This window comes from Suncus etruscus, chromosome 3, assembly GCF_024139225.1.
Source record: "Suncus etruscus isolate mSunEtr1 chromosome 3, mSunEtr1.pri.cur, whole genome shotgun sequence".
In the NCBI taxonomy this organism is placed as follows: Eukaryota; Metazoa; Chordata; class Mammalia; order Eulipotyphla; family Soricidae; genus Suncus; species Suncus etruscus.
The window spans coordinates 91,658,889-91,686,102 of NC_064850.1; the positions used below are offsets into that span (position 1 = coordinate 91,658,889).

Genomic DNA, 27,214 nt, shown 5'->3' on the forward strand with positions numbered 1-27,214 from the left:
TACTTCTTGGAGTCAGGGACATGGGGACATGCTGCAGGGGAGGGTGGGCCCCCAACCAAGACTGTCTAGATGTCTAAACTGAATTAACCACAAGACTAGCAGACTGGCAGAATGCCAGCAGATAAAGAGTCCAGAGTCTGCCACTAGCCAGGACCTTGTGCCCTCACAGGGACCAAGCAGGGAAGCCTCAGAAACTCAGTTGCCCTCAAAGTGGGCAAGTGGGCCTCTCCAAGAGGGCAGGACAGCCTTGTCAGCAAGGGCAGGCGAGCCCATTGTGCCCAGAGGAAAACTCTCCTGTGGAAACTTAAGGTTGGCTTCCCAGCCTGTTTCCTCCAGTGTCAGGACCTGGATGGAGTGTCCTGGGTTTGCTGGACTAAAGGTGAGTGATTGAAGTTTATTTTCACTGGGTCCCTAGACACTTGGTGCAGTCAGTTTTGGTAGTTAATAAAAAATAATTGCTAAAAGCCAGACATTTAAAAACCAAACCAGGGGGGCCGGAGAGATAACATGGAGGTAAAGCATTTGCCTTGCATGCAGAAGATCGGTGGTTCGAATCCCGGCATCCCATATGGTCCCCTGAGCCTGCCAGGAGGGATTTCTGAGCAAGAGCCAGGAGTAACCCCTGAGCACCGCCAAGTGTGACCCAAAAATCAAAGCAAACCAAACAAAAACAAAAAACCAACCCATGATTTAAACAATACATTTTACCTTAAAATATATGTGTATGATGTATATATGAAGGGGCAGAGCCAAGGGCCAAACCCAGGGCCTGTCACATGCAAGGCTTGTACCTTAGTCTGGTTTTGGTACACATTCTCATTTGCCAAAATGGATGGGGCATCTTTTTAATTAGGTTTTTGAGACCCCAGAGTAAACCTGCAAATTGTATATAAAAATTATACCTGTAATCCTCTGTTTCTTTGCTTTTTATTAAAATTGATCATGAGGCTACATTTCAAATAACTCCTGACTGCTCACGGGACCATATGCAATGCTGGATTGAACCTGGATTAAACCTGCAGGCAAAGCAAATGCTTTAACCACCACTGTACTGTGTTCCAGTTTTTATGGTGAACAGCTTAATCCTGACCCCTAAATGCTACAGTTATCATTTTAGGTATCGTATAGGCCCTTGTTTTTTCACCTAGCATATATTTTAGATCTTTGTATAAAAGCCTACATAATATTTTTGCCATTTAATTTTTTTTTTTTTACAAAAAAAAGTTTTGCTGCATGGCATTCCCCTAATGTGGAAATAAAATAATTTTTGGTGTGTGAGGTGTTGGATTGAATTCATAACCTCATACATAAGAGACATACTCTGCCACCAAATCCCCAACTTAAAAAAAAACACAACTTTTTCTTGGGGGGGGGGGTCACACCTGACTGCTCTACTGTTGCTCTGGCCCTATCCCCAGTTTTTTTCTTTTTTCTGGGTCACACCCGGCAGCACTCAGGGTTACTTCTGGCTCTACGCTCAGAAATCGCTCCTGGCTCTACACTCAGAAATCGCCCCTGGCAGACTCGGGACCATATGGGATGCAGGGATTTGAACCACTGATCTTCTGCATGGAAGGCAAATGCCTTACCTCCATGCTATCTCTCCAGTGGCCCCATCCCCAGTTTTAATGAACAGTATTTTGTCATTAGGAACAGTGCTGCAGCGATTGACTTTGTACAGGTGGCCTTCACACAAGTAAGTGTGACCATAGAGAAAATTCTCAGGAATGGGATTGCTTGGTAAAAAGTTAGGTAGTGAGTCTTGGCTAACTGGGGTCTAGGATTTGGTGCTGCTATATAGGTCCTGTGTTCCTGGGATTACCCAAGGTCACCCCAGCAGTGCTCTGGAACCTCCAGGGCCACACTTGGTTGTGATTGGGGGCTTCCAGGGTACATGGTGTTGGGGTTTAAACTGGAATGCAGGGCACATGTAAGGTCTATGCCTAACCCTTTTGCTATCTCTCTGTACCACCTTGGTTTTCATTAAGAAATTTTTTTAAGAATTTTATTTTTTAAAGGTTTATTTATTGATTGATTGGTTTTGGAGCCACATCCCGCAATGCTTAGGGGTTACTCCTGGCTTTGTGCTCAGAAATCACTCCTGGCAAGTTCAGGGGACCATATGGGAATCGAACTGGGTCTGTCCCTGGTCAGCTGCATGCAAGGCAAAATGCCTTACCATTGTGCTATCTCTTCAGCCTATTTTATTAAGAAATTTTTGTGCATAATCTTACCTAATAGCACATTTACTTTAATCCACATTTTACTTTGTAACATATTCTTGTATGTGAGCAATTCTCAAAGTTTTTCATCTTAAAAATTCTCCTTTGAGGCTCTTCACAAGTGATGCTTAGAGGGCTATTCCTGGCTCTATATTTAGGGGTGAACCCTGGAGAAACTAGGGATTGAACTGGGAACAGCCACATGTAAGACAAAATTCCTTACCTACTGTGCTCTCTCTGTAGCTTCATTCCTAATCTCCTTTTGCCAGAGAAATGCACGTGTTTTTTTCATGTTCCAGAAATACCTCAGATTTGAGATTAACTTTGAATTCACTTTGAGTTGTTGCCAAATTTTTTCAGTTCTTTACACTCAGTTAATGTGAACTGTTTAAGAAGCTAGGGTTAGGGTTAGAGTATAGGGTGTTTACTTTGCATGTCACTGACCTAGGTTTGGTCTTTGGTGTCCCATAGGGTCGGTCCCCCAAGCACTGCCAGGATTGATTCCTAGGTACAGAGCTAGAGATAAGCCCTGAACATCTCCAGTTCCAAAACCTCCACCTCCTGCCCCTCCACCCCCCAATGAAGCAGCAGCAGCTAGGAAACTCAGACCTTTTCCTCTATATTTGTACTTATTTATTTATTTTGGTTTTTGGGTCACATCCAGTGGCTCTCAGGGGTTACTCCTGACTCTGTGCTCAGAAATTGCTCCTGTCAGCATGGGGGACTTTATGGGATTCCAGGACTCTAACTACTGCCTGTCCTGGATAGGCTGCATGCAAGGCAAATGCCCTACCGCCGTGCTATTTCTCTTCCGCCCTATTTACTGGTTCAAGTATAACCATAGAAACCAGAAGAAGTGGGGCCGGAGAAATAGCACAATGGTGTTTGCCTTGCAAGCAACTGATCCTGGACCCAAGGTGGTTGTTTAGAATCCTGGTTTCCCATATGGTCCCCTGTGCCTGCCAGGAGCTATTTCTGAGCAGATAGCCAGGAGTAACCCCTGAGCGTCGCCGGGTATGGCCCAAAAACCAAACCAAACCAAACCAAACAAAAAACCAGAAGAAGTAACATAAAGAGGCTTGGGAAATGAAGCAGTAGATTCAGTAAAGGAGCCTATCTCCAGGAATGGCCTGGTTCTGGCTGCCTTGTGGACCAGAGACTCTCAGCTCGCTTTTAGAAGCTATGGGGGAATTGGGTGAACCAGCAGAGCTCAGTTAAGAGGCTCTATAACAGCAGGTAGAACAACACTCAAATTCAGAGACTCCTTGAGAATCTTCTGGAGATGACTGAAAATCACCTTGGGAAAGTAACTTGCTACCTTTGATTTTTTTTTTCCTGGTTTCCCCGGAGGCTAAGAAAGGGTAAGTCTTTGGGTCCAGAGAGGTTTGTGAAAGCTTCCAGGAAATGGAATTGAGGCACATTTTGAGAACTAGGGAAAAAGAGAGAGTTCCTAGCAGATCGAGGTATGTGAATCTTGGCAGTGCTTGGGGTACCATATAAAGTGCTGGGGGTCAAAACTGGGTCAATCAAATGCAAGGCAAATGCCCTACCCACTGTACTATTGCTTCATCCCCCAATTAAAACATTTAATTTGTTTGTTTTGGGGCCACACCTGATGGCGCTCAGTAGTTACTCCTGGCTTTGTGCTCAGAAATTGCTCCTGGCAGTCTTGTGGGGACCATATGAGATATCAGAGATTGAACCCTGGTCTGTCCTGGGTCATCTTTGTGTAAAGCAAATGCCCTATGTCTGTGCTATCACTCTGACCCCTAAAACATTTAAAATTTTTTATTTCGTCTTAAACTTGAGTAGACTATTTCTCTGGCCCCCCAATTTTAACACTTAAAATTTTTATTTTAAACTATAGTAAAGTTTGTTTATATCTCTTGCCCTATAGCAGCAACTATGAAGAATAAAAAGACAATATTGGCACAGTGTTAACTGAAACATAGGCCTTGTTTAAATTTCATCAATATTTCCACCAGATTCTTTTTCTGTCCCAGGTACCATTCAGACTATAGGTTATTTTGTTTCTTTTTCTTCTTAGTTTCCTCCCATCCTTCTTTTCAGGTTGTTTTGGTAAGAATATCACAGACATGATACTATAACCCCTTTTTTCTTAGATAAGAAGTGCTTGGGATCCGCAAGACCTAGTTGTATTGTTTGGTATGTGATGCCAGGGATTGAATCTGGGACCTTGCACATACAAGGCATATGCTCTACCCTGGAGACACATCCTGGGTGTTTTGCTGGTGGGTCTCACTTGTCAGCTGAACTTCTCTCTAGAAAAGTTGCTTTCTCACTTACTGACTTTCCTTTGTTAGGAGAAGCTCATTTCATTAAGCTTACTTAACTGTTTCTATCCCACTTAGGGTAGTTTTCTCCACATCCCTTACCACACAATTTAGTGGGTGCTCTCAGACATGTTTTGACAAGTCAGAGATCATACTGCTGAGTGGTGCTTATATCACCCTTGATATGTGGGGAGGTGCTGAGGATCTTTCTCAGGCCTATTAAAGGCAAACTCCACAGCTGAGCTACCATCGACCCCTTATGTTCTTATCTCACAATCAGCCAATTTTATTAATTCCATCAAAAATTTTTATTCCCCAAATTACACTAGTTATGGGAGCGGTATCTCATATTTATAGGTTCTTCCCATGCATCCTGATGATCATCTTAGAATTCTGCCAGCTCTAGCAAGAGAGTCTCAGATTAGAGTGCTCAGAGTTGAATTTCAGCACCAAAATAGTGATTTTTTGCTTTCTCCTTTTCTTCCCCCCTTCCCCGTTTTTGCCTTTGTTGCTCTGATATCTCGTTGTGTTGTTAGGCTGTGGTGTTTGTGGTTTATGCTTTAGTCGTGATGTTACACATGTGCCTGCCAGGGGTTACAGTCTTGGTTATGGGCTTGTGCACATGTATAGGCTCTTCAGGACACAGTGGGGCTCACACATCCTTTTGTTGGCAGGAGAGAGCATATGGCTGTAAAGCCAAGTTGCTAGGACCAAGTTGGGTATATGTGGATGACACTAGGGGTGGAACCTGTAGCTTCACTCTGGCCAGGCAGGCACTTATGCCACTGAGCCATCCCCAACCTCTTAGTTTTACTGATGGTTGCATCCTCACGAATTGCTACAAACTTGGTGGCTTAATGCAACAGAAATTGGGGCTGGAGTTTGATTTGGTGGTCAAGAGCATTCCACATTTCTGGGTTTGATCTCTGACACCACACAAATTAGACTGAGCACATAGGGGCCACAAATTGCTCCCAGCTAAGTGTCTGGAACCCCTAGAAGCAGGAATCAGGTGAAAGGGAATCTCCTCCCCTGGATCCTCTGGAATGAAAGCAGCTCTGCCTCCAACAGAAATGTGTGCTTTCGGGGGCCGGAGAGATAGCACAGCGGCGTTTGCCTTGCAAGCAGCCGATCCAGGACCAAAGGTGGTTGGTTCAAATCCTGGTGTCCCATATGGTCCCTGTGCCTGCCAGGAGCTATTTCTGAGCAGACAGCCAGGAGTAACCTCTGAGCAACGCCGGTGTGGCCCAAAAACCTAAAAAAAAAAAAAGAAAGAAATGTGTGCTTTCATGGCTTGGGAGGCAGGGCTGCCTTCGCTTCAGAGGATCCTGGGGAGATAGATCCCTCTTGCCTGATTCCTATTTCTGGGGGTTCCACGGGCACTTAGCTGGGAGCAGCATTTCTTCAATTTGGACCCCTGTGTGCTTAGTCACTCTAGATACTTCTCTAAGTTCTCTCAATTTAGGGTGATTTCATTGAACTTTCTTTAAAGTTCCAGGTTTGACGAGCTTTAGGTTCTTGTAGAGACTGATTTCCAAATAAGGTCATGTTCTGAGGTTGCAGTTGGACATGGAATTGGTGGGGGCCATCATTCAACATTCAACCCATTCCACCCAGGGTAAGAAAAAATTGTTCTCAGTAAGTGGGTCACAGAGCTGTGAAAGAAAGGGAGGTTACTTTCTCTACCTTAAACACAGAGAAAACCAAAACTGTTTTGGCTGCTGTTGGCACCAAGGCCCAGTTGCAGACTTCGCTGCCTGCTTCTGCCCATGTTGACTCAGATTCAAGAATCTGTGGGTATAAAGCTGGCTCCAGAGCCAGCATTCCTGGGACACAGGCTCTTTGTAAAGGCAATATGCCTCTTCAGAAGGAGGTTGCACTGAGTTATTTCCCAGTTGGGTGGGTGGGGCCGAGGTTGTGGTATTAATTTAGCAGACTGGGAACTGACTTCATTCAAGAACAGTTTTAGTAAATTTCAAATTGCTGTGACTAGTCCTTGCTCAGTCTAGCAGCTAAATTATTGGATCAGTATCTTAGAGGAGAGCAGGGAAGACTGAGTGTTCAGAACTAGATGTACAGATTCCCGGATCTCACCCAGGATTCTGTGCAGAGGACTAAAATGTGGCCATGGGCCCTAGAGTCAGGGTAGGGGAACTGTGTGCCATGTCCGTCCAGGACAGACGAGTTCTGGAATCCACCTCCAGACTTGAAGCAAAAATCTTCCAGAAGGGAAAATCTTTCTGAAGACCTTTTGGTCATCACTGAGCCTTTCCGGCTCATATTAGTTTCTTCTTAAGAAAATATGTGTGTTTTATGGGAAGTACAAAATAAAGAAGGTAGCAGGGGTTATTGTTAAGCCTACAGGTTAAGGAAAGCTCATCTCCACATTTTCTTTTTTTTTTTTTTTTTTTGGTTTTTGGATTACACTTGGCAGCGCTCAGGGGTTACTCCTGGCTCTACACTCAGAAATCGTTCCTGGCAGGCTCGGGGAACATGAATTTGGGAACACTCAGCAGTGCCGGGATCAAACAGGGCCAGCTGTATGCAAGACAAGTGCATAAATGAACCCTTTACTATTTCTTTGATCCTATAGGCTTTATCTGTGTGTATGTGCATGCAAGCCTGGGGATCATATGTAGTTCAGAGGATCCACATTGACATAGCTGGTAGTGTCAACATGGTTTTATGTTGGCCAGGAACACAGCAAACATCTTAATCCCTGGACTGTCTCTCTGATCTTGTAGACTATTTATGTGATCATATAGTCAAATTGCATAGCACAATCCCTGGGAACAATAAGTCCTAACAGCTCTCATTATTGTAAAATTAAAGAAGAAAGGAAACAAGTGACCTCCATGGGGTTTGGTCACAGTCAATGCTGGTTTGAGATCATCACATACAATGATTATCTTTGGCAGTTAGCAGTTGTGTGAAGCTCGTTTTCCTCAGTACCTCGAAGCAGGAGAAAGGAAGGGGAAGAGATGTACTTCATATTTCACTACCGGAGTGATTCCCTGTGGGCTTTCAGTACAAAGGGTATATTTGGCATTACCACTATTTGTTAACCTTTAGTGGACTTTGCAGTTGAGTTTACAACTCTTCACTAAGCAATACTGGTGAGTTGATTATTTAGACCAAGTTATGTTATTGGATCCTAATTCTCATGTCACACCAGAGTAAATTCTAGATATATTAGAGTTTTTTTATTTTTGTTTTTTGATGTTTCTTTGGCTTGGGAGGCCATGCAGAGCTGGTGGTTAAGCTGGGCCTACATTTTTGCCAGCTCTGCACTCCAGTCCTTTGAGCCAACTCTATGGAGATTTATTTTAGTTTTTTTTTTTTTTTTTTTTTTTTTTGAGGGGGGGAGTCACACTGGCAGTACTCAGAGGTTACTCCTGGCAGGCTCGGGGGACCATATGGGATGCCGGGATTCGAACCACCAACCTTCTGCATGGAAGGCAAACACCTTATCTCCATGCTATCTCTCCGACCCCTTATGTTTTGTTTTTTTTTTTTTGGTTTTTGGGCCACACCCGGCAGTGCTCAGGGGTTACTCCTGGCTGCTCAGAAATAGCTCCTGGCAGGCACAGGGGACCGTATGGGACACCGGGATTCGAACCACCCACCTTAGGTCCTGGATCGGCTGCTTGCAAGGCAAACGCCACTGTGCTATTTCTCCGGGCCCCCCTTATGTATTTTTAATACAGGAAAATATAGGTGTGTGTTTTGATAATTTTGGGGTAAGAAATATGTCAAATTCTTTTTTTTTGGGGGGGGGGCACACCCGGCAGTGCTCAGGGGTTACTCCTGGCTATCTGCTCAGAAAATAGCTCCTGGCAGGCACGGGGGACCATATGGGACACCAGGATTCGAACCAACCACCTTTGGTCCTGGATCTGCTGCTTGCAAGGCAAACACCGCTGTGCTATCTCTTCAGGCCTATATGTCAAATTCTTAAGCCAATAAGTAAAGGGTCACCATCTCAGTAAAACTGCTGAGAGGAGCAGGGAGCATGTGAAAGAAGAAATAGAAATGCTTAGAAACCTGTCTTTTTTGTCTGGTAATAATGCCAACAGATGCAATTTTTTTTTAATTATTAAACTAAATTTGAAGCCATGAAATTGGCAACATTTGGAATATTCAGTGTAGGAGAGAAGCTTAAGAATGCAGGTGTACTCAGTGCACTTTCACATAGAGGAAGCATTCACTAGGTAAGGTTCACCCACGGATGGGAGTATGCAGTTAGTTAACTCCTGGAGGGTAGTTGAACACATTGAGGAAACTCTTCAGTGTACTTGGTGAACCTCCAAGGCATCTTGGATCTCACCCTTACCCCTTGAGAACGACTGACCTGCTGACCAGTTGGCAGAAAGCAGGCAGGGCACCACCTGAAGTCCACCCACACAGTTCCCCGAGCTCCTGCCTCAACACACTTAGCAGCTCCAGACCAGCTCTTTTTCCTTTCTTCTTTCATTGCAAGTCTGAAAGGGTGGTTTGTGTGGAAGAATGGGGGGTGACGTGGTGTCTCACCAGTCCAAGGAACTTTCGTAAGCCCTCATTAAAACAGGCCTTGCCCATCCCTTCCTCCTCACTTCTTTTTTTGATTTTGGGTCACACCGATGTTGCTCAGTGGTTGTTACTCCTGGCTCTGCTCTTGGGAATCACTCCTGGCTGGACATAATGGTATGCCCAGTATCGAACTCAGGTTGGCCCAGTGCAAGCTAAGTGCCCTACCCACTGTGTATGATTGCTCTTGTTCCCATTTCTCACTTCTAACCTTGCTATGTCTCAGGCCTGCCCAGATGGAAACTTTCTTGTTTTGTTTTGTTTTGTTTTTGGGTCACACCGGCAGAGCTCAGGGGCTACTCCTGGCTCTACGCTCAGAAATCACCCCCGGCTGGCTCGGGGGACCATATGGAATGCCAGGATTTGAACCACCGTCCTTCTGCATGCAAGTCAAATGCGTTACCTCCATGCTATCTCTCTGGCCCAGATGGAGACTTTCCATCTGAGGGTTGGCAAGTTCTCAATATGGGATCTTTGCATCATCTCCAGGGTGAGCAAGCCACATTCATTCTCATTTCTTTCCAGAAGAGTGCAAAAGTAGCCAAAGTTATTGTCCTCTCCTGGCTTGGCCACTGGCAAAGCTGCTGTGACTTCCTTGACATAGAGCTTCTGTCTCCTGCAATCCACCTAGACCCCTCTGACAATGTAGAGACCATGTGTGCCACCAGCACAGATGCCTCCCACGGTGTGGCCCTGACCCATGGCACTGCTCTGTCAGCCTGTGGCCTTGGCTAAGCTCACTCACACCCTCCCTTCCCTTGGCAGCAGCCCTAGAACCCTTCCGCCACGTCTCAGGAAGTGCGCACAGGTCAGGGACTCAGAGTTTCCATGAGCCCAGGAGAAATTCTAGACGAAGTTCATTCAGGGGTGTCCTTCGCTTCTGATCATTCACTATTTTCTAGGCCCTTTCACCTGGGATGGGGGAGGAGGCTGCCTGCCTCTTGACCTTCCCTTCCTAGAGGGAGCCCCTTGGCTTAAGTAGGCCTTGATTTTTTTTTTTTTTCTCATGTTGTCTCAAAGCTCCAGACACGAATATCTGATTATCTGCTGTCCTCAGCTCTGTTGAAGCAGCCCTGAAGGAAAATGGCTTCATTCCCTTCTTCAGTTGCTTATAGATCAGAGACAGTGTATCTTGTGGCCCTATCAAAATGCATCTGGGGTCAGCATGTTCTCTGGCTTCAAGAGAGCACACTAATCAGCACACTCCCTTCCCCAGGCCTCCTCAGAATTGGGAATAACTGGACTTGAGACAAGTGGTTCTCTACCTTAAGGTACTTTTTTGAACTTGAGACCAATAGAACCATCTAGGCAGAGGGAGCAAGTTCAAAGACTCGATGACATTATAGCACTTGGTTATCAAAGGAAGAAAAAGAACATCAGTAGGGCCAGGTCCCAGTAAAGCTGAGGGCTCCCTGATAATCAAGTAGGGATCTCAGTGGTTGAGCAAGGACCTCAAGTCCTATCTCTGAGACTGCGTGGCCCCCAGAGCCCCTAGAGTGACCTGGTTCCCCGCCTAGCCCCCCCAACTGAAATAGCCAATGATAATGATGCTGATGAGTGAGGTCACCAAAGGCCAGATAACATAGTGACATACAAGCTGGATTTCAATTTGATTTCACTCTGCTTAGAAGCCACTGTAAGAGTTAAAGCCAAGAAAATGTTATGGCGGGTGTGGTGCCTGGTGGCCCATCACCCTCCATCTGGCTACTTCCTAGAGGTGCTTTACATGCATGTCATATCATGGAACAGTCTCTGGTCCAGAAATCTAATTTTCTTTTGGTGGAAAATTCGTATGTGTGAGAGGTGGGGGAGGCGCTACAGACTGCCTTTGCACAGGACTATTGGCTCTGTTCTCAGGAATCACGTCTGGTGTGCTCAGTGACCTTATACCAACTTTCTTTGGAAAGCTGAGGAAGCACAGGGAACTGGAGTGTAGGAGATACAGAGTTGCTTATGGAAAGCCCAGATATAGCACAGGAGCTAAGGTGCTTGCCCTGTGGGTGGCCAACCCAAGCTTGATTCCCTAAAAAAAAGTATTAAAAGTATATTCAGGGCCAGAGAGATAGCATGAAGGTAAGGTGTTTGCCTTGCATGCAGAAGGAAGGTGGTTTGAATCCCGGCATCCCATATGGTCCCCTGAGCCTGACAGGAGTGATATCTGAGTGTAGAGCCAGGAGTAACCTGAGCGCTGGTAAGCACCCCTTATCTATTGTGCCTTGCCTGTTATATTGTTGTTCTGACTCCCTGGATGTGCTTCTTTAAAAGATTTTTCAAAAAGAAGACCCCAGAGACATTAGCATAGCAGGTAAGATATTTGCCTTGCACATGGGCAAGCTGGGTTCTGTCCCAGCACCCCATATTATAGATATTTCTCGCTTAACTACCTACCTGTTTAGCGACCGCTCACACTTACGACTATCTCTTCACCGTTATTTTATTTTATTTTAAATACCTTTTTTCATTTTGTACACTCTACAGTACAGTACTGTGGTTTTTGGTGCTTTAATGTACCCACTTTACTAATTTTATGTTCTGTAATACATTGCAGTACTATGTAAATTACACAACCTATGCAAATTAAAACAAGTGGAAGTTTTCAGTTTGATCTTTCTCATTATTTTACTTATTCAGAATACTGTATTGTCAAGTACTATGCATATACTGTATTACTGTATACAGTACATGCAGTTCCTCACTTAACGACCAGCGCTCAGGGGTTAATTACTCCTGGCTCTATGCTCAGAAATCAATCCTGTCAAGCTTGGGGGACCATATGGGATGCTGGGATTCGAACCACCGTCCTTCTGCATGCAAGGCAAATGCCTTACCTTCATACTATCTCTCCAGCCCTGAACATACTTTTAATACTTTTTTTTTAGGGAATCAAGCTTGGGTTGGCCCCCCAGAGGGCAAGCACCTTAGCTCCTGTGATATCTCTGGGCTTTCCATAAACAACTCTGTATCTCCTACACTCCAGTTCCCTGTGCTTCCTCGGCTTCCCAAAGAAAGTTGGAGGGGCTTGTCCCTAGTGCAGGCAGTCCTTTTGCCTCTTCTTGGGGAGGGGCGTATTGAAGATGGGGAGCAGACAGAGGACAGTCAGGAGGGCACCCTGCAGGTCTTGCCTTCTCACTTTGTTGTCAGCAAGTGCGACTGACTGTCCTGCTTTATAGATAACCTTTTGGGTTGTTTTGTTATGAATAGTGGTGCCATAGAAATTTATGATTTCTTTGATTTTTCTCTTTTTGGGGTTGAAAGCACCTCTAAAGTTAGGAGCCCTCTCATTGTTGTCCTCTGAGTAAGCTGTTAAATCTGCTTAGAATGTTGAGCCCTTTTAATGGACAGGCTGGTTGGTGGGAAGTTTGGGAGGGGTGGTGGTGGAAGGGAAGTGTTAATGTTGTTTTAGGGAAGTGGCCATTTGTGGGGGTGGGAGAGTGTCACTAGCTGGGAAAGTATTGGTCTTTTGGCCCGGTGCAGCCAAAAAGACCAAAGGGCAATCATAAGAACTTACAGCAGCAACAACTTTTTAATAATATGAATCAGTGGGACCCAGTGAAGAACAGTGATTCCTTCCATATGGACCCAGAGTGGAGACAGTTGCAGGGTTTGTATACCTTATCACTTCTGTACCAACAGGTTGGCAAGGTTTACAAAGGTCTGGGGTCCTTCAGGGGCATGCATGTTGGTGGATCAAGTGTAAGACCTTTGCTATTTCCTTAGATAAGAAACAGCCACACTCATTGGTTCTTGTTACAGTGCTAGGCTGTAGACTCACCGTGGGTGCTGGGCTCACATCTCTTGCACAGGATCTTGAGGAACTGGGGCTAGGTCAACTGGCAGGCTGTGTTTCTACCAAGATCTCTGCTTGGTAGTTATCCCTAAGCCTGGAAAGTCTCTTATCTTGCACCTATTTTGAGAAATGGCCATTGTTCACAAAATCTTGAGGGCTAGCTTAACTTGAGAAGGGGCGGGCGGGCTTGCCCAGTGAGTGACTCTGCCTATCCCCTCTAGGAGCCTTTGCTTGTTGTAGTGTAGTCTTTCTTGCAGGGCTTCTGCAGAAACGTCAAGGCTTGGGCTCTCTGCGGCACCTCGAAAAGTGCCTGCTTAAGTGCCTGCTTCTGCTCTTGATCCCATGACCCCGAGCAAGGTACCTTCAGAGCCGTCCATTCATTCCAGCAAATGATTCACTAGTGAGGAGGGAATGTCTGTTGCCCTGTACGTTTGCAGTTCATCAACATGCAAGGCTTTACATCCCACTCACCTCCACCAAGAAAGTGAACCGAATTTGAGTTTAGAACTATGGAGGGACTGGAGTGATAGTTCAGCAAGTAGGGCATTTCCTCTGCATATAGCCAACCTGGATGTTATCCCTGGTATCTCATATAGTCCCTTGAGCCATCCAGGAGTGATGCCTAAGTGCAAAGCTAGTAGTCTGCCCTGAGCACCTCAGCTGTGGCCCCCAAAACAGGTGTGGAATGCTTGTTACACAGGCATGCATTCTACAAGAACCTGTTTGCTTCTTGACAGGTCAGAGCTCTGCTTAGTTGGGTGCAGTGACCCTAGACATAAGAAGTGGCAGGAGAGAGGGCCTGGGTAGGGCAGGATGGGCCAAGGAATGAAAGATTCTGGAAGTCAGCTAGAGAAAACCTGGACTACCAGACAAGGGAGTGAACTATGCCTGGGGCAGAGGGAAGTGAGTTTGTGGGTTGTGGAGGTAGGGAGAACTGCCTGCTTTTTCCTGAGGAGGTTTTAAGAATCTGATTCACTAGAGGTGGGAAGACATTGGAATGTCTTTGGGTCTGACATTGGAAAGAAAAAGAAATTCCATCTGGAATATCTCCTTTTTCCCCTCATTGAAGGGGTTCTTATTTTGATCCCAAAATAGCAATTTTGGGACCAGGGAGATAGCACAGCAGTAGGGTGTTTGCCTTGCACACAGAGGACCTGGGACAGGCCCGGGTTCGAGCCCCTATGTCTCATATGGTTCCCTGAGCCTGCCAGGAGCATTTCTGAGTGCAGAGCTAGGAACAACCCTTGAGCGCTGCCAGGTGTGGTCCAAAAACAAACAAAGAAACAAGAAAATAGCAATTTTTACCCTCTAATAACTTTCTCTAGAGTACATTACTGTACTGATAAATATTCCTGAGTCTCAGAACTTAGAGATTATGCCTGGGCCCATCTCCTGGACAGTAGTGGACTTTGATAAAGAAATCTGCAAGGGGCCGGGAAGGTGGCGCTAGAGGTAAGGTGTCTGCCTTGCAAGCGCTAGCATAGGACGGACAGTGGTTCGATCCCCTGGCGTCCCATATGGTCCCCCCAAGCCAGGGGCGATTTCTGAGCACATAGCCAGGAGTAACCCCTGAGCGTCAAATGGGTGTGGCCCAAAAACCTAAAAAAAAAAAAAAAAAAAGAAATCTGCAAGACCACTGTGAGTTCTGGATCTTCTCTAAGTGTTCTAGTGTCCTCCAGGGCCACTTAGAGGGCCTGTTTTGATTCTGTAGGAAGAAATCTGAGTTTGTCCATCCAGCAGATTTCCAGGTAATGGCCCAGGGGCCTCACCCAACACGCAATACCTAGAGAACTCACAGCACATTAATTCAGCCTCCCTGCTCTAGAGGTTGGCAAGACCAGAGACTTTGAGGAGTAGTGGGGGAACAAGGGTCGCTTAAGAAAGGGAGAGTGGACAGGGGAGATTTTGGAGCTGGCCACAGGAGGTATCTGCTACAGGCAGAGAAGTGAGGCTATCCTGGGGCCTTTCCAACAGTGAGAGCTGACCCCTGGAAACCAGTTCACCTCACTGCTTTACAAAGTCTTATTGTCTGGGCTGAGCCAGTCTCACCTTCCAGAGGCATCCTGACACTAAGGATGCTTCTTACCCACCTTGGAAGAAGGGAACAGACAGTCTCTCGTTGGCAAATTCAGAGTTCTTGCCAGGGAAATAGAATTGGCATTTACAAATAAACGCTCCTGGCATGTTTTCCTTGGCCAGACTGGACCCTCAATTCTTGGATGTACCATCTTCTTTCTCATCTTCCTCAGTGCAGCTGTTCTTCCTGGAACATTCTACCCTGTCCCTATCCCTTCCGCTTTGCCCACTTCTACTTCATTCTCAATTAAAAGTCTCCTTCAGGGGCCGGCGAGGTGGCACTAGAGGTAATGTGTCTGCCTTGCAAGTGCTAGCCAAGGAAGGACCTCGGTTAGATATCACCGCCCTCCCATAAGGCCCCCCCCATCCAGGGGCAATTTCTGAGCGCTTAGCCTGAGCATCAAATGGGTATGGCCCGAAAAACCAAAAATAAAATAAAATAAAATAAAAAAATATATAAGTCTCCTTCAGTCTTTCCTCACCCAGTCTGACTGCCTTGCTATGTCCTGTGACTTCCTGTGCTCAGCCTTAGGGTCCTTGGTGGATGGTTTGTGGGTTGACTTATTTTCCAGTTCCTGACTGAGGTAACTCTGTTTCTAACTGTGATGCAGATGTGAGTTCTTCTTTAGAAAGGGCGATGGCCCTGAGGTCTTTTAGATAATGTGGGGGACTTGATTCAGAGAAGGTTTTCCCTTTGCACTTGCAAATACATTGTACAAAAGGCTTAGCTTCTAGGCCAGAGGGGTGGCACTAGCTGTAAAGTGTCTGCCTTGCCAGCTCTAGCATAGGATGGACCAGGGTTCTATCCCTGGCGTCCCATGTGGTCCTCCAAGCCAGGAGTGATTTCTGAGCGCATAGCCAGGAGTAACCCCTGAGCGTCAAGGGGTGTGGCAAAAACAAAACAAAAGTCTTAGATTCTTGACAAGTACACTACTTTGCATAATAGATTGTGTTCTAACCTATAAAAAAAAGTCACTCTTTGAGGGACTAAGGTTGAGGTGGACACCCGTACTATACCCAGCTGTGCAGGGCTTACTTGTAGTTCTGTTCAGGGCTCCTTCCTGCTGGTGTTTGGGGGACTAAATATAGTTGCCAACAATTGAATACAGGCCTCCTGCAAGCAAAGCATGTGCTCCAGCTCATTGAGCTGTCTCCCCAACTCTGAAAATGTCCCCTGCAGCCATCTTTGAACTTGATTCTGTCAGCTACTGCTCAATCCAGCCTTGAATGTGTGAGTGGGTCCCATGCCATCTGCTGCAGGGGAGGCCATAGAGGGGTGGCATTGGTAAAGGACAGACTTCATCTCTGGGGAGCTCCTGGTCTAGAAATAACCTGTCTCTAGCTTGTTTGATAATTCTCTGGAGCATTGTTTCTCAACCATTTCCTGGCCATAGTCCTTCTCCAACCCGTTTCTCTTTCTGTGCTGTTCCCCCCTCCATTTAAGTGATTTTTTTCCTCGTGTGGCCAGCTCCCGTAGAATCCAGATGGCCCTGGTAGAGAAATATTCTCTAACATGCACAAAGCCTAGTCCTGCTTAAATTGCCTAACTGGACTAATTGGTTCTCCTGATGTAGGTCATTTGGGTCATTCCCCCAAAGATCTGAATCTCCAGGTGTTTCCCCAATGCTGTTGCTGATTTATTAAGTCAGTGAGAGAAGTGTGGGTGGGGTGGTAAGAGCCTCCACAGTGCTGCTTCCTGACTGCTCAACCTACCTGCAGATCTTGGGGGAGGCACAGTCTTAGCAGTGCACTAGTGTCCCACCAGACCCCTTGCACAGCTCACAAGCTGCACTGATGTTTTACTGGCTTTGTACCGTGTGGGAACTGGTCCCTTTTACCTTCATTCTCAAGAAGCTGTGGATTCAGGCTAGTCTGGGATTGCATTTTTGGAAAAGTGGGTCTTTCCCTCTGTCCAGGTTGCCCTTGTTCATGTCTTTTGTTATAGGCATTTCAGGAGGAGGGGCTTGAGAGATAAAGTACAGTGGGTAGGGCTCTTGTCTGGCACTTGGCCAACCTGGATTCTATCCCTGGAACCCTACTTTGGTCCCAGGAGCCCATTAGGAAGGACCCTTGAGTGTTACTAAGTATGGTCCAAAAACTTAAAATAAATAAAAAATTTTCCCTCAGGAGGAGACAAGTAAGTGAAGTAAAATTAGAGAAATAAGAGGGAGAGTCCCATGTTCAAAAGAGAGTGTGGACTTCTGGAGAAAGGACTCCATAAAGTGAAAGGAATCCCACATCTCTCAATGAAGTGCAGGCACCCCCCAGAGTGAGGATGCTTTCAGCTTGATTTTGCAAAGTGGGTTTTATTGGGCTTCTACCAAACTGCACTTTGCTCTAGGGCTTTCTTTCTGTGTAGATAAGAGATGCAGATAAGCTTTACTGAGGTTAGTGCCTTGTCCCTAGGGCAGTGTTTTGTGTGTTTTATGGCCCTCTCACTCTCTCCATATGTTTCTCTGGAAGCTTCTCCTTTATTGAGACTCAGTCCTCTCTGGATGGTTCCTGTATTTATTTCCAAAGGTGCATCCTCTGGGCTACTTTAGGGCTCAAGGCCAGGCAATTTCTTTCATTTCTCAAGAAACCTGGTGCCTACTTCTGTCATTTTTAGGAACTAACTACTTGTTCCATTCTTCGTTGTTTGCTTTCCTTGTTCCAAGGGCAAGTAATGGGCACCCAGGTAGGCATAATACTAAGCATTATCCTGGTGTGAAATTATTGGGCAATGAATATTTGTTGAGTGAATGAACTGTTGGACTCAGCTTGTAAAGGCTGAAAGGTCTAACTAATATTTCATCTCATGACTCTACATGAAATGTAGTCTAGTTCTGAATGCTCATGATCATTGGCTTTCTTTGGGTTTGACTTGGCTGAGGGATCCCAGAGGGTGATGTCTTTGGAAGGAAGGCAGCTGGGAACTCACTGTTTCTGTCAAGTCAGTGAGTCCCGCAAACAGACCTCTTTGGGAAAGTAGACTAGATTTAGCCACTTCCAGCTACATTTATCTGCTTCTTACTTCCCACTAGCCTGTTCTTCTGGTGCTACTATTATGTTGGTGCTGTGTTGTGAGGAGGGGGACATGGGAGGACCTTTCTTGCTTTCAAGGAATAAATTTGGGGGGGCACACCTGGTGACCCTTAGGGGTTATTCCTGGCTATGCACTCAGAAATTGCTCCTGGCTTGGGGGACCATATGGGATGCCGGTTTCAAATTGCTGTCTGTCCTAGGTTTAGTGCAAATGCCCTACAGCTTGCATCACTGTTCTGGCCCATGGAATACTTTTTTGGGGCGATTAGGTAACTGAGAATCCCAGGTAGATGGAGAAGCCTGAGTCCAGGAAGGCTTTCTAGAAGAGGAGGTAACTGGGCTGCCCTCTGTAAACAGGATTCGGGTCTGAGGCTTTGAGGACTGGTTTGAGGAGCAGGCAGGGCTTTGATCTTGTTCCCTGTGCAGGGGGCTCTTAGAAGATTGGTAGTCCGGGGACACAGCGCTGTCACGTTGTCTGTCATGCTGTCATGCTGGACCATTCCTTTTACTTGTTTGTTTAACCCTGCATTCCAAGCCTGGAGTTTCACTGGGAGCAGGTGATGTAATATGGGTCCCATGTTTCCTAAGCCACAAGCTGGACTCTGTGGCCTGAGAAACTGGAGTGGACTTAGGGACAATAGGTGAGAATTTTGCAACTAATGTCTGGAAAATGTTGATGAGTGATGCATGAGACAGTGGACTGTCTGCAGTGGGAAGCTCAGGCCAGCTCCAGCTCCCCAGGCTGCCTGGCTTCAGACTTGGTTTTGGAAGACTTGCTCAGCCAAGCCCTGGCAGATGCTCTCCTTCTCCCCCGGGCTCCAGCTTCCACCAGTTCCAGGCCCGTCAGTCAGGCCCTTGCTCTCACTTCAGGCTCCGTGTGAGGCCAGATTCAGGGCCCTTACCCATCTCCCTCCTGAGTGGGCCTTGATAAATACTACTCCTGAGCTTTGTTCCCTGCTTCTGGGTCCACCCAGCAGCTTTTTGGTTTGCTTTAATTTTCTCCTGCCACTCCTCAGGTGAAAGATTTCTAGAGGAGAGTAAGTGGGCCCCAGACCATCCTCAGCAGCCCTCTTGGCTGTGGAAACCTCCTATCCTGGGTGACCCCTGGGCTGGGCCAGGCTGGAGGCTAAGGTTCTGGGGGTGGTAAGAGAAAGAAGCAAACATCCTTATGGGGAGGAGACTAGGGGAGGGCAAACTTTCCAGCACTGTCTGTGCTATGTTTGGGGAGGAGCACCCAGGCTGGTAGTTTCCCCAAACTTTGAACCCCAAGGAGCCACCTGGGCAGGTTTCCTGCTGTAGCTATGGGATGTACTGCAGCTGTGTCGGAATCCATAGGCTTTGTCTTTTTGCTTTTAAGGATTCATGATTTAGAGCCCTGTTTAGAAAGTGACTCCTGAAACTCCTTGATGTGAATCACTGCCCCAGGGACCCAAGTTCCATCCCAGAACTGCTGGACTCCTACTACTGCAAGGTCACAAGGAGTGAATTCTTGAGCTCCAGGTTAGAGTTGCTAGACCTCCGAGCACTGCCTGAGAGCCCTGGATCCCTTCCCCCACAACCGTGTTTTCTGCTTTGGTGTTGCAGGTTATTTGAGGAGAGAGGGAGGCTCTGTCCTGAAAACGGAGTTGCCCTTCCTCCTTTCTCCACCTACCTCTCCATCTGGAGAAGTGCCCGAGGGTTGGGAGCAACCCCCCACCCCATGTCCCACCAGCCCCACCTATAGGTCCCCACCTCCTAATTTCTTCGAGGCTCAGGTGAAGACAGGATTTGCTTTTGCAGATAAAGGAAAGTCAGTTTTAACATCATAGGTTGGCAAGTTCATTGTCTTCCCTCTCCAAAGAAGAGAATCAGTAAATTATAGTTTATTCAGGGACATATGAGTGGAAGAGAGGACGAGCTGAAAGTACACATCATTGCTGTTGTGCTGATTCTCAGAATAGGGAATGTGCCCTGCTTGATGAGAGCCAAATGGAGCAACTAGAATTTCCCTGAATTGAACAGAAGAAAGAGGAACCGGTGAAGGTAAAGGATTTTTACATTTTTATGCACCATTTATGAGAGATTAACATGTAGGAAGCCTGGGTTTGATTCCAAACACCAGATACGCCCCATTAGCAGAGGTGACCAGAGATAGAGGGCAGGGAAACCCCAGCATATTTAAAAATAAAAGAACTTGGAGCCAGAGCAATAGTAGGCAGGTATAGGTTTGATCCCTGGCATCCTATATGATCCCCTAAACCTGCAGGGAGTATGTCCTGAGTGCTTCCGGGTGTAATGCAAAAATTAAACAACAACAATAATGATAATAACTTGTTATCGTTATTATATTTAAGATAAATTGTTTCCTTTGGCTTTGATTTGGTTTTTGGCCACACGTAGGGATGCTCAGGGATCACTGTTGGCTCTGCACTCAGGAACTGCTCCTGGTGATGCTCATGGGATTTCAGGAATTGAAGTCAGGTAGGCTAATAGCAAAGCGAGAGCCTTACCTGCTCTACTGTAATCTCTCTGGCCTATATTGTTTTCATTTTGGAAAAAAAATTTTGGCTCTTTGAAAAGTGAACTCTAAAATTTTTTAAACAGTAGCTACAACCAGTGGTATTTGTTTGGTGCCCAGTGGGCAACGTTTGGTCTATTCAGGACCTCACCTGCAAGGCTGTAGTAAACCTTTACTCTACCTTTTGAACTATCTCACAGCCAGCTTCAGCGTTTCTATATATTTTCTCATTGTATCACTCCATTTTAATAACATTCAGGCTCCTTCCACAGTCCAAAGTTGTTTTGTGTTGAAGAGTTTGAAAGCTTGCTATCGTCATTTTCCCAACGTGTATCCCCATGCTTGTCATTTCTCTGTGAAATGTCCTTCCATCATTACCTACAAGGAAACTGTATCTGATGTCCTAAGAATTTCTTCTTTGGAAGGGCTGGAGCTCATGTGTTCCTGGGCCTCTGAACAATCTGTGGGAGTCCCCTCACAGAAAAAAGTATTTCACCTTCTGTCTTTACCAAAGTAATATGATATCCTCACTGGGAATAATATTCTTTATCTCAAAATTATGTAAACACTTGCATTTTCTTATTCACTGCTGCTACTAGAAAGCATCATCATCATCATCATCATCATCATCATCATCTTGTTTGGTTTTGGGCCTTACCTGGTGGTGCTCAGAGCTTATCCTGGCTCTGCTCAGCAATCAGTTCTTAGTCACTCCAGTTTGGGGGGTCATCCTCTGTGGCACTGACCATCTAACCAGTGTTCACTGTGTGCAAGGCCAACACCTTAGTCCTGTCCTGTCCGGCCCAAGCATTTGCTTTATACTGAAGCATTATATACTATATATACACTAGCCGTAAGCTCCAAGTTAATTTTTATATTTGATGTTTAATAGGGATCTTCCCCTCCCCTTCTACCCACTCGTCAGTGGGTATTCAGTTTCTGTAGTGCCTTTTGTTAACTTTCCTATTTTATGATTTTGGTTTCTTTGTTGTAAATAAATAAATAGATAAATAAATAAATAAATAAATGTTGGCTTATTCCTGGGCTCTCAGTCCTGGGTTAATATGGCTATCTTATTCCAGTGCTACACTGTTCAGTTACTTTTCCACTGCAGTACAGTTTTGAGTCAGGAAGTATGATGCCTGTATCTTTCTGCTTACCTTCAAAAATGTTTATTGGTGGTCTTTGTAAAATACAATTTTTACAATTGTCTGTCTTATTTCCATGGTAAGTGCATTGGGATTTTGGTAGGACCTTCACTAGACTGGAAATTTGCTTTTGAGACACTTGGGACATTTTAATAATTTTGCTTATCTGTGACATTTTTATCTTTTACTGCCTGGTCTCTGCTCTGGCTCTGGTTTGACAGTGATTTTGTCATTGCCCTGGTTGTGAAGCAGCTGTGATTTATTCCTGTTCTCTGTAGTTGGTCAGTTAGTTGCATGTTCATTTTCCTGGCATGTCTTTATACTTGTTGTGCCATTGCTGATCACCCAAACAATAGATACTGATTTAATTTGCTTCCCACAGTCCAGACTGGTTTCTCCCAACTGCAGAGGTGCTGAGTGGCTGGGAATCCATTTCTGTCTATAGCCTGAAGACTGGTGGATATGGAGATGTGCAGGGCCTGCCCTTGGAAAGTTGTCCTTACTGTGATGCCACTTACTTGGATGGTGCATTTGCAGCTGAAGTAGAAGGGGATGTGGGGAGACAGATTGTCTTCTGGGTTCAGGAAGGCCACTGCAAATTATCCTGGCCAGGAGAGGAGCATAGGGCCGCCTGCCACCATTTTCTCCCTGCTTTTCTTTTATTCTTAATCCCTGGGGTCTAGAGTGCATGCGTGAGGCTCTGAGTTCAGTCCTGGCACTACATGGTCCTTCCCTATACCCTAGTACTACTGGATGTGGTCTGGGTCTGCTCAAACATACAAGCCCAAGTGTCACTGCCTTACTGTAGCTGAGTACCGAATTATTAGGCTGTTACTACTGGGCCACCCAGTTATATGGGAGAGGGAAGAGGGAGGGAGACAGGGAGGAAAAGAAAAAAAGACAGGGAGAGAGGGAGACAGGAGAGATGGAGAGAGGGAGAGAAAAAGAGAAAGGAGGAAAGAGAGGAGAGGAGAGGAGAGGGAGAGAAAGGAGAGAGATCTCCTCCCTGCTTTTCAAGTTAGTGCATCAGATTCTGCAGTTTCCTTTTTTTGTTGCTGTTGGGACCTTTTTGGATTTTTTTTTCCTCCATGATTCTCCTTAAATGTTAATTACAGGGAAGAAATCTCGGTGCCATTTCAGTTTCCCCTTTTGGTAAAGTGTTTTTCCTCAGCAGGTTTATTGTCCTCTTTAAGCTTCTGCCACAGACCTAGTGACACCAGTGAACTGCCTCAGGTTGCTGCCGTGGCTCTGGCCGGCGCCTCCTTGGCGCCCTCAGCACAGCAGACAGTGCCAGCCGCCTGGGCTCATTCCTGAGGCCGCCCCCACCCTGCCCAAGCCAGCTTTCAAGCAAGCGTGGGCTTCTCCGGGTACATCTGCACTGGCTTGCCCCTCAGCAGTTAGTGCCCACTCTGTCTTGCCAGGCAGACAGTCACCACTGGGAATGGGTGGGGCTGGGTCTTGAGGAGACCGTGCCACCAAAGGTCTCTGGACTAGAGAGGGGAGGCACAGCGGGGCTCTCCAGCTTTGTGCCTTGGCCTTGGCTGTAGTGCCCTAAAATCCCTCTCTTGTCAGTCCCGGTCAATCTATGTTGTAAGAGAATTAGACACTTCTCTTCACCTTTTTGTTAAATTTCAGCTGAGAGACAACAAGCTAGAGAGGGTTCACTGAGACCTTTGATGGCTGGAGTGAGAGGACCCACTATTTCTATCACATAATATCCTCTGCTTCTCAGCCAGTGTCCATCCCCTGGGTCAGTGAGACTCCTTGTAATCACTGAGGGACTCAGAGGCCCCAGTGGCGAAGGTGCAACAGGGTTTACTGTCTGGCGTTTACCCAGTATGTCTGGACTGTGTCTACCCCATTCTCAGCTCACAGGTTCCTGCTTATGTGAGAGGTGTTCACTGCTGGCAGTGCTGGGATTGAACTTGGCTTGGCTGTGTGCAAGGCGAGCACTTGGCTCTCTGTAGGACTCCAGCCTCCAAACTTGGGTGCTAAAGAAGTTCAAGTTTATTGAACAATTGTGGAGATAGGTCTGATCCCCACCCCTGTCCAGGCCTCCCCTCTCACCCATTTACAAACTGTTTCCGACCCCTTTACGACATGTTGTTCTGTTTCAGATGTCCGGATGTCTATGTCCTGTCCCTTTGCCATCACCCTTCCTCCAGTGACTCTGTGCCATGCTCTTATCCATGTACATGTTCCTCCCTGGCAGCTGCAGCTGGAGTCTGTCACCTGTGCCTCTGGCTGTCACTGGACCTTTCTGGGCCAGACCCTTGTGCCATGGCATGTGCATCTCTTCTCTTCTCCACCCCATCATTCCATTACCTGAGTTGACAAAATACTTTTCCAGCAGGCCAGATTTAAAATGACCAATGAAATTAGCTTATTTACCTGCACCCCCTCCCTTCCATTCCCTTTGTAACTCTTCCCTCAGTGAGTGTCCAGCCACCAATCGCCAAGCAAGGTTGTCACCCCAAAGGGCATGACATGCTGATTCTTGTCTAAAGGGCCATGTGGGTAAGAGTAAGATTTAGGGGTCACCAGGATGTGAAGAGACCTGTAAGGTCTGAGTGCAAGCCTGTGGCTCGGCCTTTGCCAACCTGTTTTCTGCCTGGCCCTGCATGTTCCACAGCTGCTCGCTTGCTCTCTTGTTTCTTCCAGAGACTTCTTTGCTCGCTTCTCCCCTGTCCTAAGCGAACCTTCCTGGTAGGGAAGAATCCTCCACTGCTGCAGAAAGCCCCAACTCATGGAGGCCAGAGGCCAGGCTCCCTGCGTCTAAAGTGTCCTGGGCAGAGCTGTACAGGCTACTCTGATGGCTGACTCTGAGGCTCTGCCTGAGGCACTGGCCTGGAACAAGTGCCCCTGAGCCCTGCAGGAATTTGTTTCCGAGGAAGGCAGACATAGATGTGGAGTTGGTGGAGGTGGCCCGAGAGATCTTGTCCTGCAGTGTTACCTGGAGGCACAGCTCCCCAGCACATCAGGTTCCATGGCAGCCATGCCTGGGCTGTGGGATCCTGGGCCAAAAAGGAGCCTTGGAAGTGCCTATAGGAGGTCACTGGCCTCTCACACTGAAAGTGGTTTCTATTTGGGGTGTTCAGACATTGCTAAATTTGATAAACAGCACAAAGTTGGGAGCAGTTTTGCTGAGGTAAAGGTACAAAAGGCTCCTTGACCTCTACAGCATGCACCTTGCACTCCGCATGTTTTTGCCTATATTAGAGTGCTTATTGGGGTACAAATAAAATGAGAGCAACATCCAGTATTCATTGAATGTCACGTGCTTCTGGGGCTCTCACTGGGCCATAAAGGGTGTGTGTGTGTGTGTGTGTGTGTGTGTGTGTGTGTGTGTGTGTGTGTGTGTGTGTGTGTGTGTGTGTGTGTGACAGATAGACAGACAGACACTGACTGCCCCCTCAACCCCATGCTGTGATCACCTAGTCTTACACTGCCAGGGTGTGTGTGTGTGTGTGTGTGTGTGTGTGAGACAGATAGACAGACAGACAGACACTCACTGCCCCCTCAACCCCATGCTGTGATCACCTAGTCTTACACTGCCTGGTGAGGTCTCCTTTCCTGAGTCCTGCAGCCTGACCCATACTCTCTGTAGCCTGGCACCTCACCTGTTTTGTTTTTTTTCCTTTGTGCAGGTCTATTAGACACCATGAAGCTACTCCCAGATCTCGGAGCTTGTTTTCTGCTCACCCTGCTCAGAGTGTGGACATCCACTCCTAAGGCTTACGCTGTGTCCACAGGGACAACAGCCATCAGTGCGGCCTCTTTTCTGCATGACCTCATGCATCGCTATGGAGAGGGTGACAGTCTCACCCTACAGGAGCTGAAGGCACTGCTCAACCACCTGGATGTGGGGGTAGGCCGAGGCAACTTGAGCCAGTCTGTGCCGGAACCTCAGAGCCTGTCCACGGTAAGCCCTAGGTCTGGGATCCTGGGCTAATGGGGTGTGGTGTTCAGCAGCTGAGGCCTGGCTGACAGCAGGGATAGGCCAAGGCAGTATCTCCAGAGTGCCCCTGCCTGCCCTGCCTACATCAAGTCACAAGTCTTTATCATAACCAGGACGGCTGTGAAATTGGGGGAGTGTGGGGTTTCCGTGCCCCAGTCTTTTCTTCTGCTGTACTTGGATTACCTGGGACTGCTAGAAAGCCAGAGCTCCAAAGGGGATAGTGGTACTGTTAGAAAACAAAATGAGAGGGACTTAGTGATTCAGTCACAAGAGATTGTTTTAGCAGGGTTGTCCTCCTAGGGAGCAGGCTGCCTATAAATCGGAAAATCTAGGCTGAATTTCAGTTGAGCAATAAATTTTAGTGGGGATTAGTAGAAGTGACTTCATTATGGTCCTATTGACTCTTGTTCACACTTTGTTTCTTTTTATTTTCCTAATTAAATTTTTAAAAATATAATTGCTTATTTGGATTTCTGAGCAGCCAAATTAGGTCATCGTGGTTACAAAATTGTTCATGGTTGAGTTTCATTTATAGAATGAATGTACACCACCCTTCACCAGAACGTATTTCCCATCACTAATGTCCCCAGATTCCCTCCCACCGCCCTTTCTCCCTCTTTCCCTCTCCCTCCACCTTTCTCTCCTTTGTTCATACTTTGTGGGGCTAGGGGTTAGGCCACACCCAGTGGTGCTCAGGACTTACTCTAGCTCTGCATTTAGGAATCACTTCTGGTGGGCTTCGGGGACATATGTAATGCTGGGCATTGAACCTTGGTTGAAGCAAGGCAAACGCTTTACTCACTCTACTGTCATTCCAGCCACCATTCACACTTTTGACAAGAGTTTTAGTTTATAAACCCTTTGCCTGTTCTCCCCAGGTGAAATCGGCAGACATTTTTTTATTTGTGAGAGTTGCTTATCAAGTTCGTGGGACTAAGATTGGTGTTTTTTGACTATTGGTTCTCTGCTCTTTCTTCCAGATATTTTAGCTAAGCAAACTGAGGCCTCTGTGTCAGCCAGCAGTGATCGCAGCTGCTCTGTTCCCCATGCTGAACATTGTGAGAAGTAGATAGATGAGTGGTGTGCAGGTGAGGGCCCAGCCTCGACAGGAGTCAGTGAATCATGCAGTGATATACTCAGGGGTCAGAATGGCGGAGAGGGCTTAGCTGACCCTGTAGTGGTGCATGCAGTTCTGAGGATTAGGTCAGAGGAAGCTTCCGGGTGATGTTCTGGTGCTGCCCTGAAGGGCAGGCCAGGCAGTTAGGTCAGATGTGTATCACATGGCTGGACTCAGACTCCCCAGAGAAGCAGTGGTGAGGGGAGTGAGGAGGAGACCAGCCAACACCTCCTGTGGCAGTGGGAACTCCTGTGGCAGATGACTAAGGCCAGCCCTCTGCTTGGTAGGCACAGGAGCTCTCTTGACAACATGCCCAGAGGCTGGTCCTTGTAGAAACAAGTATGTCTAATTAGAAGTCAGACGTGAGTGAGTGTTTCACAGGAATGGCATGGCAGGCCCTCCTGCAGCCCTGACGGCACCCAGCCCAGGCCCATTCCTTCTCCAGCCTTTGCCAACTCGTTCTTTAGGAGATGAACATTTCCTAGAGTCCAGCCCTCTAGAGAAGCGTTTGGAAGCTGGATTTTG

The 27,214-nt window shown here is 46.7% G+C and overlaps 1 protein-coding gene across 1 annotated transcript in view; it reads left to right on the top strand.

The window, feature by feature from the left end:
- SLC39A14 (solute carrier family 39 member 14) overlaps positions 1 to 27,214 on the top strand; it is a 43,053-nt gene that overhangs the window by 3,481 nt on the left and 12,358 nt on the right. Inside the window, exon 2 of the mRNA XM_049769454.1 lies at positions 25,262 to 25,536. Within this exon, the coding sequence (XP_049625411.1) occupies positions 25,276 to 25,536 (261 nt within the window). The 5' untranslated portion in view covers positions 25,262 to 25,275. The remainder of the gene's footprint in view (positions 1 to 25,261; positions 25,537 to 27,214) is intronic.